At 42.9% G+C, this 20,353-nt stretch overlaps 2 protein-coding genes across 5 annotated transcripts in view; one reads left to right on the forward strand and one right to left on the reverse strand.

The window, feature by feature from the left end:
- Positions 1 to 20,353, reverse strand: part of NPC1 (NPC intracellular cholesterol transporter 1) — a 52,413-nt gene that overhangs the window by 2,391 nt on the left and 29,669 nt on the right. For 3 of the 4 annotated variants that reach the window (XM_053571676.1, XM_053571674.1, XM_053571678.1), the window contains 13 exons: positions 19,277 to 19,379; positions 15,360 to 15,549; positions 14,747 to 14,929; positions 12,930 to 13,044; positions 11,273 to 11,400; positions 11,036 to 11,176; positions 9,335 to 9,424; positions 8,729 to 8,919; positions 7,714 to 7,829; positions 6,776 to 6,905; positions 5,399 to 5,599; positions 4,180 to 4,411; positions 3,321 to 3,434 (listed from right to left, as the gene is read on the reverse strand). In XM_053571676.1, the coding sequence (XP_053427651.1) occupies positions 3,321 to 3,434; positions 4,180 to 4,411; positions 5,399 to 5,599; positions 6,776 to 6,905; positions 7,714 to 7,829; positions 8,729 to 8,919; positions 9,335 to 9,424; positions 11,036 to 11,176; positions 11,273 to 11,400; positions 12,930 to 13,044; positions 14,747 to 14,929; positions 15,360 to 15,549; positions 19,277 to 19,379 (1,934 nt within the window). The remainder of the gene's footprint in view (positions 1 to 3,320; positions 3,435 to 4,179; positions 4,412 to 5,398; positions 5,600 to 6,775; positions 6,906 to 7,713; positions 7,830 to 8,728; positions 8,920 to 9,334; positions 9,425 to 11,035; positions 11,177 to 11,272; positions 11,401 to 12,929; positions 13,045 to 14,746; positions 14,930 to 15,359; positions 15,550 to 19,276; positions 19,380 to 20,353) is intronic. The other variant, XM_053571677.1, reaches the window with a different exon arrangement.
- Positions 5 to 3,138, forward strand: LOC128571867 (ras-related C3 botulinum toxin substrate 1-like). The gene has a single exon (XM_053571687.1). It carries the CDS (start codon positions 1,012 to 1,014, stop codon positions 1,588 to 1,590), a length of 579 nt encoding a protein of 192 aa, XP_053427662.1. The 5' UTR covers positions 5 to 1,011; the 3' UTR covers positions 1,591 to 3,138.

Below are 20,353 nucleotides of genomic sequence, written 5' to 3' on the forward strand. Positions count from 1 at the left end.
AGGGGAGGAGAGACAGTGTGAGGAACCACTTTCATCAACCTATTATAATCAAATGCATCCTCATACAGGGCTTTCTTAATATGAGGGTTAAAGTGGTGTTTTTCAACCTTTTCTATCTATGGTGCACTTGAACCTATAGTTAAACTTCCACAGCACACTTAAATTATATTTATCAAAAATAAAAAAGTTAAACTATACTTAACTATGCTTTGAACTTCTTTCGAAAACAATGTACTCTATAAAAACTCTGAGGCATGGCTTGGTGCCCGTAGCACAGTGGTTATGGCGCCAGCCACATACACTGCGGGTGGCGGGTTTGAACCTGGCCCAGGCCAGCTAAACAACTCCAACAACAACAAAAAATAGCCGAGTGTTGTGGCAGGCGCCTGTAGTCCTAGCTACTTGGGAGGCTGAGGCAAGAGAAGAGCTTAAGCCCAAGAGTTGGAGATTGCTGTGAGCTGTGACCCTACTGCAATCTACCTAGGGTGACATAGTGAGACTGTCTCAAAAAAAAAAAAAAAAAAAAATAATAAAAGCTCTGAGGCACACAGTTGAAATCACTGGTCTAAACAGGGAACTGAGCCCTAGCTTACAGAGTGACTGAAAAGTCGCACTATATTTCATCCCAAACTTTTACCTGTTACTTTATGGGGTGGAGTATAAAAGCTGTGTATTTTGCAGAAACAGTATGTCTCTAAACTGAAGTAACATTATCTAAAACTGTTATAAAACAAAAGTTCAGTTTCACTCTCAAGAAGACTCTCCAGGCATGACCACAGATTATATCCTGGGTTCCAGTACTGGAGGCTCCCTTGCTTTCTGACAAACTGCACTGGCTGTATTACGAATAGGAAAGAAAACCCTCCAGCTCGGCTGGCCTTTGGCTTCCAGTGCGCGGGGCGCGAGGCAGCGTGGACAGCGGCTCCAGCATCTACCACCTGGCCGTCAGCAGCAGTGCCTTTGCTCACTCCGAGGCCTCCGGCCGCCGCCGCAACCCAGCGAACGGCCCAGATGCAGGCCATCAAGTATGTGGTGGTCAGAGACGGAGCTGTGGGTAAAACTTGCCAACTGATCAGTTATACAACCAATGCATTTCCTGGAGAATATATCCCTACTGTCTTTGACAATTATTCTGCCAATGTTATGGCAGATGGAAAACTGGAGAATCTGGGCTTATGGGATACAGCTGGACAAGAAGATTATGACAGATTACGCCCTCTATCCTATCCACAAACAGATGTATTCTTAATTTGTTTTTCCCTTGTGAGTCCTGCATCATTTGAAAATGTCCGTGCAAAGTGGTATCCAGAAGTGCAACACCATTGTCCCAATACTCCCATCATCCTTGTGGGAACTAAACTTGATCTTAGGGATGATAAAGACATGATTGAGAAGCTGAAAGAGAAGAAGCTGACTCCTATCACCTATCCACAGGGTTTAGCCATGGCTAAAGAGATTGGTGCTATAAAATACCTGGAGTGCTCGGCTTTCACACAGCGGGGCCTCAAGACAGTGTTTGATGAAGCTATCCGAGCAGTTCTCTATCCACCACCGGTCAAGAAGAGGAATAGAAAATGCCTGCTGTTGTAAACGTCTGAGTCCCTTGTTTTTGGTCCTGTCCCTTGGAACCTTTGCACGCTTTGCTCAAAAAATGGTGGAGCCTTTGCACTGAATGCCAAGTTTTTGTTACAGATTAATTTTTCCATAAAACCATTTTGAACCAATCAGTAATTTTAAAGTTTTGTTTGTTCTAAATGTAAGAGTTTAGACTCACATTTTATTAAAATTTAGCCCTAAAATAGCAAGCCTTCTTAAAGACTTATTTTTTGTAAAGCCCTTGTTCTTGCTCAGAATAAGAGTTGCCAAAATACCTTCTGAACTAAGTTGCATTGTTGCACTATGAACACTAAGCACTAAACTGTTTAAAGACCTTTGTCTTTAAGAAGACTGAAATTAAAAAAAAAAAAAGAAGACTGAAATTAGGAGATGTATACACTTTCTAAGTAGTTTTCAGATATGTAAAGCAAGTCAGCCTCTTTAAGGAAATGTTGCCATTTAATGCATCAATAATTTATCAGCCCACATTCAACACATAACATTGTACTGTATATCATAATGGAATGGGTATAACACCTCTTTGGATCAGTCTTTTTGATTTCATAGTGAATTTTTAAAAAAGATAGTTGATCAGCTTTTGCTGAGTTTGAACAGAACTCTTTACTCACGTTTTTCCTCTAATGAAGTATTCTGCTCTTAGTTGTGGGTGTGCTGGGTGGAGTGTGTAAAACATTTAACATGATCAAAGGATGAAGACAGTATTTTGACAAAATAAGAAGTAGGGATTAATTTACACTACATTATACAAGAAATAAACTGAATAAAAGTGTCACAGGTACAAATTTAAAAGGTTAATTTCTTTTAAATGCAGATGATAAAGTTGGTATTATCAGTGTTTTCTTAAGATTTTCCTGTCTTACACTTGCCATCCCTCTCAAAATTGGGCATTTAATTCATCTTTGAACTGATTATTCTCTTAGTTGCTTAGTGTTTTTCTATAGAATTCCTTGTTAATGAGCAATGTGCCTCCTTGTATTATAAATCTTTCTAATACTGCATTAGTTTTTTTGTAGATTAGTAAAACTGCTTTCCTGTTTTCATGTTAATCAGAGCTAATAAGTGCTTTTCTTAGTTTTCTAGTATCTAGGTGTAAAAATCATGTGTTGCAGCTTTATAGTTTAAAAAATATTTTAGATATTCTTAAACTTTGAGCCTTCCTAATGTCAGATTACTAACTGTCACTTGACTAAACTGCCCCTATCTACCTCACCCACACGGACACATGCTTCCTGTAATTGCTTTGCCTGACAATGTTACTTGAGTATGTGAGGCTCTGTAAACTGTGCTAGTGCTAACAACGTTCTGTACAACTTAACTATGGCAAGAATACAATGTTGGACCTTTCAACCACTAGAACAAAAATTTTTAAATTGACAGTTGCAGAATTGTGGAATGTTTTTACATTGATCTTTTGCTAATTCAATTAGCACTGTTTTGCATGTATGACTTAATAAATCCTTGAATCATTAAAAAAAAAAAAAACCTCTAGCTCTCTCAGGTCTAACTTTTGTGTTATTTTCCTGCTTCCAGGAAAATACTGCTACCTAAAAAGGAGTCACAGCAACAGGCACAAACATGGCAATTTCAGGAATTGCCTGCAAGCTGTAATCCTCAGGAGCCGCCGTGTGTGGAAGGAGGGGAAGTCTGCATCACTGAACAGGGACTCCACGTCCATTTCTGCCATGCCCACTCAGGGTACTCACAGAGCTGCCCATGTGGGCGAGTGCCTCTTCTGCGCGGGCCACACGGCTTCCTTTCGTGCTCACTGTGAACGCTCTGGTGATGTGGCTGCAGAACTCCACGGAGATGCCACAGCTCTGAAATAAAATGCTGCCTTGAGGTTTCTCTTCCTGCTGGAAATCCTAAGCAGCCACCCCTCTGCCAGGAAGAGGGGTTACTAGGGCACCCTGGTGCTGCACAAGCCCCAAGCATCCCCTTTGACTTAGAATACGAGGCCCCTACATTGTACCAGGAACTTAACTTGGGACCTCACTGTCCAGTCCCTGAAGCAGGGTTCACGTATAAAAGGACAGGTACACTGTCTCTATTTTCCATGAATACCATCTGGCATGCTCATACCTTCCAGACTATTCAGAATCACCAGAATTCAGAAGAGCCCCAAGGAGTGGGGGGCTTACAATTTTCTACATAAAACATAAACATCTTGCTGACATGAGGCTACGTGCTTTTGCAGTCCCTTCAGAATAATTACAGAATAACAAATTAACAAGCTAGGCCACGAAATCCTATTTCCATTATCATAGGCCTCACTACCATGCCACCTAAAGCCTGGGAATCACACCAGCACAGCTGCAAGGGACAAGAGAAAATAAACTGAATTGAAATTACCCTCAATGTGCTTCTGCTCCCAGATGTCCCTCTCAATGCCTTCCTTCATGTCCCATCCTGACTCCACCTAGTGCTTGTCCCCCATCTCTATGTACACCACGAACAAGAGCCAGACTTGGTATTTTACTCCCATTTTAGGGTTTGTGTGGAGTCCAAGAAACAATTCACTCAGGTGACACAGGGGAGACAACTTGAGAGTGGGTGAGGACTCACCATCACCAGGTTGACCAAGGACACCGCGTTCAGACTGATGCCCCAGAGCCACATAACTCCAAACATGTTGACCAAGACCATGGCAATGGTGGCACACATGAGGACCGCAGACCACAGCTCGCAGCCTAGGAGAACCACAGCCACCAGAAATACTGCTCCCAGGGACACGCCGAGGTTGAAGATCGTGTCATCAATAATCGTCAGGTACTGTTCGTAGAAGACATAAAACACGCTGGAGAGGAGGGGGGAGACCTGTTAAAGCTTGTTCTCACTTCTGGGGGCCGCTGTTCATCTTGCTGCTACTGCAAAGCTGTGACCACCCTGACAGCCACCCTTGCCGGAAACCTCTGGGGCTGTTTGCAGGACTCATCTAACGTAATTCAACTGGATCTCTGGTGGAGTATGTGGCTCCAACCCCAGTGTCATTGCCAAGGATGTTAACTGCTGAACTGACTACCCAGAGGAGGGCCTGATGACTCAAATTGTTAAGTTTTATATAAGATTTCTGTTAAGTCCAATCTGTGCTATTTTTTACAGACATTTACAGAGAGTATACCACAGCATTTTGGGGGGGAAAAAAATGCTGAATTATCCTGAGAACTATGTTTCCACATGGCCTGAGAAGAAAATGCCTTTTATTTATTTTTTGGCAAAGTTAGCCAGGTCTTCCTGGGAATTAGGACACCTACTCTGAGAAGGTCTGAAGACAAACAGGCTGTCTTTCCTTAACTGAGATCATGGTGGGGGAGAAAAAAAAACCCAAAAGAAATCACTTGTTTCTTCTATCTTTGTATAGTTTCCAAATTTGATAATTCACATGTAATACTTTTCTTGCCAGGAAGAAAAAGCCCAATATGAAAGTTTACATAAAAGCACCATCCATAATCAGCAGCTGGATATACTAGTCAGCTGCTGGCCAAGAACATCACCCAGCCTGTTCACTCAGCCTGCTCTCCCCACCCGCCTGCCCTGGTGCTATTTTAAAGTGGTCTCCAGCAGGCCACGAAGTATCACAGACACCAAGTTCTGTGTCTCCGACCCTCCGACCTTGGCAAGGGCTCAAAAATCCTCACCCTTCTGTGCCTTTTCCCTTGATATATTTCACGTGTGCTCAGGAAGAACAGGTGTCAGAACCAAAGCTGAGGATCAGCACGCACAGGCGAGCCCCCAGGTGCAGGCCCTTCCCTGTAAACCCTGGTTTATAAAGTCCAGGCGTTACCTGTACGGGAACACCCGGTAACTACTGCCGTTGATGCCCATGGTTTCGGTGATGTTACTGGCTATAAGTCGGGCTTTTTTCATTGCGTCAATAAAGTCGGCAGAGGTCTGAAGCACGGTGTGGTAGGTCATGAAGTATGTGGCTCCAACCCCAGTGTCATTGCCAAGGATGTTAACTGCTGAACTGTAAGCAGCGTGTCCCCTGAAAGAGGCAGTGGGTGTCAGAAAGGCCATGCCTTGCCAAATACTGGTGGAATCTGAGCATACAAGGCTAAGAGAATCACAGAGGTCAGGGCCAGAGTACACTGAGGGATGATGAAGGCCTCCCAATAAAGGAATGGGGAAGGTTTAGCTTATTCTCTCCCAGACTGGCTTTCCTTTGTTGCATGGGTTTCTGTGATACATAGCTGCTATTATTTCTCTATCTGGGTTGGCTTGTGATCAAGTATAGAGTTTACTCAGTTCTGTTGTGTAACAGAAGGCAGGAAGGGGTAAGGGCCCTAGAGTCAAATGCACCCCTGTAGCCCCGACCAAAGTTCCCTAATCTGAGCTTCAGCTCCTCCATCTGCAAATGAGCACACCTCCACCTACTCACAGGCTGTGATAAATGAGATGGTGTCAGTGAGGTCCCTGGCATACATGGGAGGCTCCCCTGAGATGGTGGTTGTCACCTTCATGAAAACGAATCCACTTCAATTTGTTTTATGTAAGTCAAAGCATTTAGTCTGCAAGTAAACCAAGCTGCAAGGCTCGTTTCTACTGTATTTTTAGAGGTAGTTGTGTTTTGGATCCCAAAACACAGACACAATATACATGATTAACTGGTATGACTGACTCATTTGTATTATGAAAAACAGTTATGTCCAGCGTTTTCCTAACATACGTTGGATACTCATTTTCTGCCTACAAGAGTTTCCAAATCATCCCCCAGAAACTTGTAGTCATCTTCACTATTTCTGGGCCAGATGTTTGGTTTCTGTGGGTACTGGCTGCCTGCCTGGGGCTTAAAGAATTGAAACCTTCACCTGGGTCAGCATTAGCAAAGCCAAGGCACTGCACCCTGCACCCTCGCACGGTGAACAGACCAAAGTTCTCTCATGTTCCCAGTCACCAGCGTGTCCGTCCTCTCCCTCAGCTCCCCTAGTGATGTGCACGTGTGTCTGTATCCACTCATATGTCCAAGATGGGATAACAGAAGAACAGGGAACAATGCCCAGCCTAAGATGGAATCAGCTGAAACCTGCGAGGCGTTTTCTTTACTCTGCCTTCACAAAAGGACTTTCTCATACAACTGTTTTTACCCTAGTCCTCTCCTAGTTTTCTACTGCCAATTAAATTGGAAGTGGATGCTTATCTGAAATGGCTCACCAGCACTTACCCTTTGCCACACTTGGGGTTGGGGTTATCAGCAAGGAACATGGGCAGGAATCTCATGAAGTCTTCACCCAGAGGCCTCTGTTTGCCCTCTGGAGTTAGAGGCCTGCAGCGGACGCAGGCAGGGTCAACCACTAGCAGAAACACGGACACGGGGACAACTGTTAGAAGAATGGGTTGCTACATATTTTTTTACTTTTTCTTAAAAAAAAAAAAATTTTTTTTAATCTGAGTACCAACATAATTTTTGGAAAACATTTCAGAATGCTGATAATGAGGGAAATTGCTTTCCTGAATCTTTGCCCTAATTCAAAAGCTTCAGCCACATGTAACTTTCATAATTTAGTAAATCGGGGATCGGCACCCATAGCATAGTGGTTACAGCACCAGCCATATACACCGAGGGTGGTGGGTTTGAACCTGGCCCAGGCTAGCTAAACACCTGCAACAAAAAAATAGCCGGTATTGTAGCAGGCACCTGTAGTCCCAGCTACGTGGGAGGCTGAGGCAAGAGAATCCCTTGAGCTCAAGAGTTCGAGGTTGCTGTGAGCGATGATGCCACAGCACTCTACCGAGGGCAACATAGTGAGACTCTGTCTCAAAAAAAAAAAAAAAAAATTTAGTAAATTGGAAATGCTGTTTTCCTCTTAAGGCAGACTAGACAACATTTTTTTTCTCAAGTGGATTTCCTGAGAAGCTATCAGTGTAGGCACAACAGTATGAGAAACCAGAGTCCTCAGACATGGACCTTATTCAGCCTGTGCCCGGAATGGGGCTGCCTGAGACAGGAACATGTGACATGTCTCAGAGCGAATGACTGAGGAAAAGGACAATGGCAAAGGCATAGGAATAGGTACAAATTACAAAACACAAAGGGTTTTTAGATGATAATGTCAGTATCTGTCATTAAAAAGTAAAGATTTGGACAAGGAGATGAAACACCTGACGCATTGCAGAACTGCTCTGTGGTATTGTAGACCCTACAGCAAGACGACTGAGGCTTCACCCAGTCAAAATAATCGTCGATCCAGGACGAGGGAGCAAAGCCTATTCGAGTACTAGAGAGAAAGAGAAAAAGAATTACTGACTTGCTTCACGGGGAGGAAGTCTTTAGATTCAGTACTTTCCCTTGAAACCTAACTTTCTTTTCTACATTTTTGCATTGCTACCAGCCCAAAGAAAAACTACACTAGCACTTATGAATAAAGCCTTCAAAGTATTAAGTGGAAAATTAGTCCTTTATTTTGCTAACATAGAGCTAGATTTTTTTTTGAGACAGAGCCTCAAGCTTTTGCCCTGGGTAGAGTGCTGTGACATCACAGCTCACAGCAACCTCCAACTCCTGGGCTCAAGTGATTCTCCTGCCTCCGTCTCCCAAGCAGCTGGGACTACAGGCGTCTGCCACAATGCCCAGCTATTTTTTGGTTGCAGCCGTCATTGTTGTTTGGCGGGCCCAGGCTGGATTCAAACCCACCAGCTCAGTTGTATGTGGCTGGTGCCTTAGCTGCTTGAGCCACACATAGAACTAGATTTAACAAACATTTTGAATAGGTCTGGCATGGTGGCTCATGCCTGTAATCCTAGCCTTTTGGAAGGCAGAAGTAGGTGGACTGCCTGAGCTCAGGAGTTTGAGACCAGTTCTGAGCAAGAGGGAGACCCTGTCTCTACTGAAAATAGAAAAATCTAGCCAGTTGTGGCAGGTGCCTGTAGGTCCTGCTACTTGGGAGGCTGAGACAAGAAGATTGTTTGAACCCAAGAGTTCGAGGTTACTGTGAGCTGTGACACCACAGCACTCTACCCAGGAAGAGAGAGTAAGACTCGTCTCAAAAAAGAAAAAAAAAAAAAATCGAACAAAAGTAATTTTTCCAAGAATGTTGTCGGGCCCAATCTGACTCCCTGGCCAAGAGCCCTTTCTAGCTGCTTCAGCTGAAGTTCCAGACGATGAGGTGGTACTGACTAGCTGTCCAGCTGAGCCGCGTTAAATAGCTGCTGCACCAGGGAGTTGTTGTTGCAGCCCATGCCACCGCACACCATGTTCTGCCCCTGCAGAGAAGTGTAGTCGTGCCCTTCCTCCAGGACAAAGTACACTGGCGGCCCTGCGTGCAGGTACTGACTGATGGATTTGAAGTAATCTACCACATACGAGTCCTGAAAGACAAAGAGCAGGAGGGAGTGTGAACCCTCCGACAGTAAATAAGCAAGACGAGGGTCACACTGAGAGCTCAGAGGGTGCTGTGAGGCTCCTGGCCGAGATGCCCCCAGCCTGGACTCTGGCTCCTGACATAGTCAGTCTTCCCCCAGGCCCCAGGGTGCAGAAGCTAGTCCCACAGTCAGGAGGGCACCTCATGGGACTGGCTGCTCATGTCTGTGGCTGTGCCCCACAGGTCTGAGCATCCAGAATGCCAAGGTGGCCCACATGGGCAGAGTTTTGGGGCAATTCCCATGACATTAGAGAACCTGTCACCATTTATGCTCAGTAGCAGGCTTTAGCTTGAAACACCTGCATGCATGCTTTGAGAAATGTATTCATCGACAGCAAGCAAGAGTTTAAAAAGCATCTTACGTCTGGCATTGACAGATATTGATCCAATCCAATTTCCACTTTGTTCAGGACTGCGACACTGAATGACAAAACACCCACAAATACTGCTATCTGGAATGACAAGTGAATTATGAACAGTGATTGCTTATTGTAATAATGAGCCAAATAACAGAAATGAAATCTTAAATACACACAAAAAGCAGTTTGTTTTTTTTCTTTTTGCAGTTTTTGGCAAGGGCTGGCTTTGAACTGGCCACCTCCAGCATATGGGGCTGGCACCCTACTCCTTTGAGCCACAGGTGCCGCCCCATAAAAAGCAGTTTTCTAAACTGAAAAGCATGTTTAAAGAATATGCTAAGACATCAGGAAGTGTGGGGCAGTGGTGGAGATTACAATACCCAGAGTTCAAGTTCCTGGGTTCAATCCTGATATTGCCACTCACAAGATGAGTAGGCTGGGACACGTCACTTAACCTCTGCTAGCTTCTATCTCATCAGGGAAACAGAGACTAATTATACCAGATATCCATATGGATTAAATGAAAAAAATCCAGCGATAATCCAGATTTAGTAAAATACCTAAGTGTTCAATAAATGTTTATTATTATTACTTTTTATTACTTTTTACCCATTCTTGAAACTAACTTATGTTCTTCTAGTAGAGAAGTGATAAATTATCACTATTGAATAGGCTACATTGGTATATAAGCTATAAAAAGCTCTCTTGTGGTTGCCAGAAACTAGGCCTGGGGAGGGAAGTGGGTAATTAGTACAAAGGAGCTCTGTGGGGTGATGGGACAATTCTGTATCTTGACTGCAGTGGTGGGTACAGGAATCCACACATATGATAAAATAACTGTAGGTACATTGTGCTAATGTCAAATGCCTAGTTTTGATATTGTGCTATTATGATTACGCAAGATGTACTACTAGAGAAATCCGAGTGAAGAGTGCCTGGGTACTCTCTGCACTACCTATGCAACTTTCTGGGAATTGAATTATTTCAAAATAAAAATGTAACGAAAATTCCTTATACTAGTTGACAAAAACAGGCTATAAAAACATTTCATCTATTGTTCATGTATCTGTGTTTTGCATTTTTGCAAAAAAAAAAAAAAAAATACAGGCTGTCCATAAAGACACACACACACATACATACATACATACATACACAGAGGATGCCATAAGGAAAAAACCATACTGAACGTTTTTTTTTGTAGAGACAGAGTCTCACTTTACCGCCTTCAGTAGAGTGCCATGATGTCGCAGGACTCACAGCAACCTCCAGCTCTTGGGCTTCCGCGATTCTCTTGCCTCAGCCTCCCAAGCAGCTGGGACTACAGGCGCCCGCCATAACGCCCGGCTATTTTTTGGTTGCAGTTCAGCCAGGGCTGGGTTTGAACCCGCCACCCTCGGTATATGGGGCCGGCGCCCTACTCACTGAGCCACAGGTGCCACCCCATACTGAACTTCTAATTCTCAAGTCATGTTTAACTTTTGCAATTACAAGAGGTACTCGACATGACTTGAATTCATCTTTTGTTATACTGAGTATTCCAATTTTAATACAGTTTTTTCCTTTCTTAAAATGTGTATACATTTTTTCAGCACCCTCTGTATGTATTTAACACTTGTTAGAATCTCCTCAAGCTGTCTGATTTCTTAGACATGTGACAATCTCTTTTAGGGGAAAGAAAAAGAAAAACCACAGATAAGCACATACCACAATTGGTCGCATCCAGTCCTTTAGCAGAAGTGAAGAATAGGAGTTTTTGAAGAAGCGAAACAACCAGCTCTCTGAGGCCTGCACACTTGTTCCATCATCAGCGCCTCTGATGCAGCAAAGGATATCTAGCCGATTATTCTGGGGTGAAGAGGAAAAAAGGTTACAGAATATACCCTCCAGCTGCTTCATCTAGATTCTGCACTCAAATAGATTACAGTCCTGGAAACAATTTACCTCTTGACGTTTAATGTCTAATCCCAGGAAACTCACAAAACAGGTAATCTGCAGGAGGAAGTCAATGAAGACAGCCAGGCCAGCGAACAGAGAGAAAGTGTGCACAGCTGGCATCACGGACAGTGCTCCTGCCAGGGGGAGAAGAACTGTGTCACCTCCATTTATAGAAAGGGCTGCTCTGCAAGGCTTCCATATATACAGGGACTAGAATAACAGTGGGCTCAGTGCTTCCCAAAGTGGTGTCATTACCAGACTACTCCGTTAAAAATGCCCAGCCCCACCCTACTTAAGCACAGTATGATGGGAATTCAACCCAATTCTACTGATTCAGCCTTTCAGGGAAATTGATGTGCAGTAAGATTTGAGAACCACTGATAATAGGCTTTCTCACAGTACCTTCTGTGCTTCACTCTGAGAGGGACAGTGTTTTCCATCATCTGTTATTGTACTGACATATCGGCCTCCCAGCAGTTACAGTAAGAGGCAGTTTACAACCAAATGGGGATCAAGCATATGAGGGTAAGACTCAGAAACTCAAACGGATAGTTCATGAATCAGATATATCTTGTTTGGCTCCCACTATATTCACCCCACTTTAGTATTAAAAAACTTTTAAAAATAAGTAGCCAAAAATTAACAACGACATTTTATATTTTATATTTATATTCACAACTTGGAAAACAAACCACAGCAGACCTTGGAGCACTAGCCTGGCCATGTGTCACTGCCCTCTTAGGATGTGTAAACTCTGGGAACCACAGTCCCCAAAGGTCCTATTGTCCCACCAAGGTCACTCCAACCCTGAGGCACAGACTCAGCTGCTATTATCATCACATTTGCGCTGGTTTTCTTATGATGGAGGTTAAAAAAAGTTTTGTTTTTCTTTTTGCATCTGTATTCATCAAAAGGAACCATAAGGGCCAAAGGTTCCAAACACGTTGCTTGTGGAAATGAAGACTAACATGTTGGTTGTGTCTGTGTTGAAAGACCGCCAGCTATGAAGGCCCTGGGTAAGACGCCCTGGCAGCCCTGAGGCCATTTCAGTTTGTGACCTGTGGATGGTATTTCTTCTTCAGACTGGGTGATTCTAATCCAGTCTCCTCCACTTCAGAGATGTGGCAGGCAGCCCCACTAGTGAGTCTATTTGCTGATTTCTCCATAAGAAAGAAGCAAAAGTGGCACTGATCTTTGTATCTAGGGAAGTTCAAGAACCTCTGCTCGTTAACAAGGCTGCTTCACAATGAGCTGTGTTCATAGGAGAAAGACTGTCCATGAACACAACAGCAAGGGGGAGCCTGGGGATTCAGGCACTGCTGCTTAGAGTTCTGTGTAGAGGACTCCGCGGCTACCCAAGGATGTCAACTCTCCAATACCAGTATTCGCTGTGGCACCAAAAGGGGGAGGTGGCCGTATGCTCTCCAGGTCTCTCTCATCCTGAACCCCAATCTCAACACTGTCCTGAAACAACACGAGAAGGAAGCTACCAGCAAGATGATACCCAAGATACTGCCACCAAGACTTCTGTGGTCCACTCACTGATTCTTTCCAGTTGCTGAATAAAGCTTCAAAAAGGACACAGGCACATTCAGATACACCAGATCCTTCTTTTTCCAGGCTCAGCAAACCATAGGATTGGGAGAATTTAAAGCATAATTACCTAAGAAAAATGCTACAGTCTCAGAAAAGGATGACAGGAACATACTGGGAGCCACTTCTCCTAGGACCCTGCCTAGCTGCTGATCCAGGGTTTCCCCTTGAAGACGTTCATCTCTCTTTAAAAAAAAAGAAAAACATACAACATTAAAATTTCTCAGTAACAATTCCACCTCTTTGTTGCCCTATGTTAACTCAAGAGCAAAGAAAAATATCAGTACATGATTAGCAGTATCTTCCTGCATATAAACTTTGGTGGGGGACCCCAAAGATCTGACATTCATTTGTTCCAAATGTTTCTGAACCACTGAGTGAGTTACCAGGTGAGAAAATCCAGGCAAGTCTGGATTATGTTATTAAGAAAATACACGGAACAGGGGTGGCGCCTGTGGCTCAAAGGAGTAGGGCGCCAGCCCCATATACCGGTGGTGGGGGTTTCAAACCCGGCCCTGGCCAAAAACTGCAAGAAAAGAAAAAAAAAAAGAAAAAGAAAAAAAGAAAATACACGGAACAGGCTGTAGGTGGCTGGACCATTAAATGACACTCGCACCTGCCACAGAGCCTCACTCAGGTAGGGTCCACAGACAACTGAGAGCATTTTCTACCATGGCAGGTTGGGTGTCAACCCTCAGCCTTTTTAGTGTTATTTTTTATTTATTTCTTAAGATAGAGTCTCACTCGTTGCCCTAGGTAGAGTACTGTGACATCATAGCTCACAGCAACCTCCAACTCTTGGGTTCAAGTGATCCTTCTGCCTCAGCCTCACAAGTGGATAGGACTACAGGTGTCCACCACAACATTTCGTTAGTTTTTCTATTTTTAGTATAGATGGGGTCTCACTCTTGTTCAGGTTGGTCTCAAACTTATGGGCTCAAGTAATTCACCTGCCTCAGCCTCTCAAAGTGCTGGGATCACAGGCATGAACCACCACACCTAGCCTTTAGTGGCACTTTTGAACAAATCTACCATTCTTCTAGACTCTGCTGAAAATCTTTGAGACAGAGCCTCAAGCTATCACCCTGGGTAGAGTGCTATGGCATCAAAGCTCACGGCAACCTCCAACTCCTGGGCTCAAGCGATTCTCCTGCCTCTGCCTCCCAAGTAGCTGGGACTATAGGCGCCAGCCACAACGATCGACTATTTTTTGGTTGCAGCTGTCATTGTCCTTTGGTGGGCCCAGGCTGGATTCAAATCTGCCAGCTCAGGTGTATGTGGCTGGCACCTTAGCTGCTTGAGCCACAGGCGCCAGGCCCTAAAAATCATTTTTTTTTTTTGAGACAGAGCCTCAAGCCGTCACCTTAGGTAGAGTGCTGTGGCAACCTCCAACTCCTGGGCTCAAGCGATTCTCCTGCCTCTACCTCCCAAGTAGCTGGGACTACAGGCGTCTGCCACAATGCCCGGCTATTTTTTTGGTTGCAGCTGTCATTGTTGTTTGGCAGTCCCGGGCTAGATTCGAACCCGCCAGCTCAGGTGTACGTGGCTGGCACCTAAGCTGCTTGAGCCATAGGCACCGAGCCCTGAAAATCATTTTTAATAGCAGTCATACTGTTAAATATTTTCCAAAAGTGTGTTAGCCTTATTGCACACACATGAAACAAGATACTATTTAAAACAAAATTATCTATTCCACCAACACCAAAGAGAAGAGGTGAAATTTTTGGTCTCAAAATGTCCATAACAAGTTGGGAAACCCAATGAGCCATAAGGGGAAAGGAAATAAAGCCCCTCAATGGCTTCGCTCACAATGTGGTGCTGAAGAGCCAATTCATGGACCCTGGTACTTGGATAGATGCCAGGCCCCACAAGACTACAAAAATGTACCTGATAGGTCTGCACCAGAATGAAGATGTTGTCCACCCCAACAGCCAGCACCAGAAACGGGATGACTTCAATCACAATGAGGGTCAGGGGGATCCCAATGTAGCTGAAGATGCCCAACGAGCATGTCACCGAGCTCAACACGATCAGGATCCCCGCAATGCCTAGGGAGACCTTTGAATCCACCTGAGGGATGTGCAAAGACATAAGTCACTGGCTAACAAGTTTGCTGTGCTATTTCTTACTGCTTTACATGGGTGGTTCCAATTTACAGTGAAAAGTACAATTCTCAGTTTGAGAGAGGATCTGAAAAAAATCTCTAGGTCCTCCCTAGGAATGTATTTTATGAGCTAGCATTCTTAGGTGATGGAATGGACAAATTAGAAAAAACTGGATTATATGAAACAGACTTTAGGATAAACCAAAAAACTGGAACTGAAAACAACAGATACAGGAAATAGAAACATCACATACAACTAAGATGAAGGGGAATTTAAGGCAGTTTTGAAAATAGTGAATATAAAATATTCTGAAAATAGTGAATCAAGAGTAAGTACAAACAAAAATATGACATCACACTGTGCACTGCCATTTCACACACACACAGCCTGCTTACCAGAAGCCTGTGACAGCTTTTGATATGTCCCAAGGCGAGGGAAATATATAGAAACATTACGGCATAACTAATTACAATGGTGAAGAGATCACTGTTACTTTCACGATTTATTTCATCTTCAATACTTCGTTCAGCAGAGAAAGAAATGGTCAAATTTGGATTCTTATAGTTTTTCACAAAATCAATAAACCTGAAAAGTAAGCAAAATTTTATATTTTTAGTTAAAACTTACTGACAGCTAGGTAAGAGACTTATTCACAACTTTTATGACATAAAGGTCATGTTTCCCTTAACCCTACATTAGAACATTCTGCACTGGGGACTAGAAGATGAGGCACTTTTCCAATTACAGCCCAAGTTCTAGATGTGCTCAATTTTCTTTTCTTTTCCTTTTTTTTTGAGACAGAGCCTCAAGCTGTCGCCTTGGGTAGAGTGCTGTGGCATCATAGCTCACACCAACCTCCAACTCCTGGGCTTAAGTGATTCTCCTGCCTCCGCCTCCCAAGTAGCTGGGACTATAGGTGCCCACCACAATGCCCAGCTATTTTTTTGGTTGCAGCTATTGTTGTTTGGTAGGCCCGGGCTGGATTGGAACCCACCAGCTCAGGTGTATGAGGCTGGCGCCTTAGCCGCTTGAGCCACAGGCGCCGAGCCTAGATGTGCTCGATTTTTCTACCATTTAAAACAAGTTTAGAACAAATTTACAATTGGTTCATGTTTTCCCTATTTTTTACTAAAAAAATTTTTTTTTTTTTTTTTTGAGACAGAGTCTCGCTCAGTCACACTGAGTACAGTGCCGTGGTGTCATAGCTCATAGCAACCACAAACTTTTGGGTTCAAGTGATCTTCCTGCCTCAGCCTCATGAGTAGCTGGCACTACATAAGCAGGTTCCACAACACCAGGCTATTTTTTAAAAGGCAAGTCTCATTCTTGCTCAGGTTGGTCTCGAACTCCTGAGCTCAAGCGATCCACCTGCCTTGGCCTCCCAGAGAGCCAGGATTATAGGCATGAGCCACCACACCTAGCCACTAAAAAATATTTCTAAATGAGGTGTATCATATAAAAACACATACTCATGGAACAAAATTTAAAAAGCTGATCTACAGATTCAACACAATACTTTTCAGAATCCCAGCTGGCTTCTCTGTAGAAACCGATAAGCTAATTCTAAAATTCACATGGAATTGCAAGGGGGTCCAGAAAAACCTAAATTTCTTTTTCAAGAAGAACAAAATAGGAAAACTCACACTTTCCAAATTCAAAACTAAATGCAAAACAAGAGTAATCAAGACTGGCACAGTCTCATGGTACTGGCACAAAGACATATAGAGATCAAGGGAACAGAACTAAGAGTCTAGAAACACACCGTGTGTCTCCGGTCAACTAATATTCAATGAAGATGACAAGATCATTAATAATCTCTTCAACTAGAGGTTACATGCAAAAGAAATGAAGCTAGACCCTTACCTCATACCACACAAAAATTAACTCAAAGGGATCAAAGACCTAAACAAGAGCTAAAACTCTCAGAAGAAATCTCAGGCATAAATTTCTACGTCCTTGGATTAGGCAATGGTTTCTTAGATATGACACCAAAAGTATGAGCAACAAAAGAAAAAAAAAGATAAAATATGATAAGGGACTTGTATCTAGAATATATAAAACATAAATGACCCAGTTACAAATTGTGCATCAGCTACAATTAGATACTTCTCCGAGGAAGATACACTAATGGACAAAAAGTATGTGAAAATGCTCACAAAAGTCATTAGGAAAATGCAAATCAAAACTACAATGAGATTCTACTTCCTACCCATGAGGATGGCTAGAATCGCTAAGTCAGACAACAATGCTGTCAAGGATGTGGAGAAACTGAAACCTTCACACAATGTAAATGTGCGGTGGTTTCAGTTTGTGGTTATGGAAAGTGCTACCACCTCCTTATTTTTACACCTTTACTTTTTGCAGCCAGAAGCTATGGCCACTTTGGAAAATAGTCTGGCCATTCTTCAATGAAAGGCAGCGTCACTATAAGACTCAGCAATTCTACTCCTAGCTACATAACCCATGAGAAATGAAAATTTATATCCACACAAAAACTCATTTACAAATGTTCATAGCAGCATTACTCATAAGAGCCAAAAGATGAAAGTGACTCAAATGTGCATCAACTGATGAACGGATAAACAAAACAGGACATATGCCTTCAATGGAGTACTGGGCTATAAAAGGGAAGTACTGCCGCGCCACCACACTGAGGAGCCCTGACAAGGCTAAGTGAGAGAAGCCAGGTGCAAAATGCCACATGATCCCATGCATATAAAAGGCCACATTATCCCGTGCATGTAAAAGCCATGTGTGATCCCGTGCTTATAAAAGCAACGTGTGATCCGTGCATATAAAAGGCTGCATGTGATCGTGCATATAAAGGCTGCGTGTGATCCCGTGCATATAAAAGTCAGAATCAGAAATCTCCAAAGACAGAAAGTAGATTAATGGTTGCCGTGGGCTGTGGGAGAATGAGAAGATGAAGTATTAGCAAAGGGTACAGGGTTTCATTATGAAGTAACAAAAATATCCTAAAATTGACTGTGTTGTTGGCTGCGCATATATGTGTATTAAAGCTACTGAAATGTATACTTTAAATGAGTGAATTATATGAGAAATGAACAGTATTTCAGTAAAAGTGATTCTTATTTATTTGAGGCAGGGTCTTGCTCTGTCTCCCAAGCTAGAGTGCCGTGGCATCACCATCGCCATCATTGAAGCCTCCAAATCCTGGGCTCAAGAGATCCTCCTGCCTTAGGCCAGTAGCTGGGACTATAGGTGTGCACCACCACATTCAGCTAATTCTTTAAATCTTTTGTAGAGATGAGGGTCTTTTTGTGTTGCTCAGGCTGGTCTCCAACTTCTAGGCCTCAAGTGATCTGCCCACCTCAGCCTCCCAAAGTGCTGGGATTATGGATATGAACCACTACACCCAGCAAAACTTTTTTTGAAAAAGTGCTAAAGGGCAGGTGTGGTAGCTCATACCGAAAATCTCAGCACTTGGAAGGCCGAGGCAGGTGGATTGCCTGAGCTCACAAGTTTGAGACCAGCCCAATCTAGAGCAAGACCCCATCTCTAAAAATAGCAGGCCAGGAAGGCTATGTTAACCAGTGTGATGAAAAAGTGTCAAATGGTCTATGAAACCAGGGTATGGTGCCCCATGATCACATTAATGTACACAGTTATGATTTAATAAAAATAAATAAATTAATTAAAAAAATAAAAATAGCAGGGCATTGTAGTGGGCGCCTGTAGTCCCAGCTACTCAGGAGGCTAAGGCAAGAGGATTGCTTGAGCCCAAGATTTTGAGGTTGCTGTGAACCATGACACCACAGCACTACTGAGGGTGACAAAGTGAGACTCTGTCTCAAAAAAAAAAAAAAAAATTACTGAAAGGTATAATGTAAAAAGTAAAAGTCCCCTGTCTTCCTAAGTCCCCTCTTCCTGTTCTTTACAGATAAATTTCTCAGGTCATTCGCTTGATATTTTTTCTAAGCATGGGTGACATACATGTATAGTTATGTAAATATGCTGAGGGCAGTTTATTTAATACATCTTGAACCACTGTCTTTAATGACTGCATATAATCTACTGTACTCATCTTCTACGTTAACGTTCAGTGTGCTTTTGCTGATAGAAAACAATGCAAGGAACATTTTTACATACTTTTGCATTCTTGTGCAGTAATATCTATCTGTTTAAATTTATTTACAGATTTCTTCTTCCCATGTGTATCACTAGTATCAAGTGAAAAACATTATAACTTAGATGTGACATTGGTTAATTTAAGAGAATGAAGTTCAAGAACTTGCTGCAAGCATCCAGCTTCCCACAAAACAAGGACATCTGTTTGGACTCTGTGACTCACTCTTTTTCCCAGGCCTGGGCCCTCTGGAGCTTCTCTGTATCGTTATAGTAGTTATTGACAGGGAAGGTAATCACAAGGGCTGTGGCATTGTTGTAGTTTTGATCTAGAAAGGAAAAATATGACATCAAAAAGCAGATCACAAACATGCAGAAAATTATTTATATATATATATGGAAAAAAATCACAAAACAGGCAGTTAATTCCTCATGGGAGCTACTGATTATCTCTATGCTCTAGGAATCAAATAAGAGTTTACTGAACCTGTACGTAGTTCCGTTAATGAATAAAAAAATTCTTTATCTGAAATATGTAATCATTCAAGAAGAATTTTTTCTTTTGTTAATTACAAAGTATGTGCCTGGTAAAAATTTCAAATAGAGAAGAAAGGTGTTCAGTGAAAATTCTTTCACATTCCCTTCTTAGGTCTCCTCCCAGTACTGTGGCCATTTGTGACTCCACAAACATACAAATAAACCTGTATATTCTTCCCCTTTCCTTCTTAGTTAAACTCACATACTTACATACTGTTCTATACATTGCATTTTAAGATTCTATATCTTGAAGACTGCTCCCTTTTAGTTTTATTTTTTTGCAGTTTTTGGCCGGGGTTGGGTTTGAACCCGCCACCTCCAGTATATGGGGCCAGCGCCCTACTCCTTTGAGCCACAGGCGCCGCCTCATTTTACTTTTTTTTCTGAAGAGATGAAGTCATGCTCTATTGTCCAGAATGGAGTGGTGAGTGACATCATCATAGGTCATGCCAGCCTCAAAGTCCTGGGTTCAAGTGATCCTCCCACGTCAGCCTCTCATGTAGCTGGGACTACAGGTGGGTGCCACCATGCCTGGCTAATTATTTTCTAATTTTCTAATTTTAAAGACAGGGTCCCTTGCTATGTTGCCCAAGCTGATCTCAAACTCCTGGTCTCAAGAGATCCTCCTGCCTCAGCCTCCTGCCACTGCATTAGCACTACTGCTCTATGTTAGTACATGAAGAGCTTCTTTATTCTTTTTCTGCTAATATTTTCTAGTATAATTTAGCTAATACCCAGTTATGAACATTTTTGCAATTTTTTTGCA

Source organism: Nycticebus coucang, chromosome 19 (genome assembly GCF_027406575.1).
Source record: "Nycticebus coucang isolate mNycCou1 chromosome 19, mNycCou1.pri, whole genome shotgun sequence".
Lineage (NCBI taxonomy): Eukaryota > Metazoa > Chordata > Mammalia > Primates > Lorisidae > Nycticebus > Nycticebus coucang.

Coding starts and splice junctions, on each gene's coding strand:
- LOC128571867 (XM_053571687.1), top strand. CDS start 1,012: ATGCAGGCCATCAAGTATGTGGTGGTCAGAGACGGAGCTGTGGGTAAA.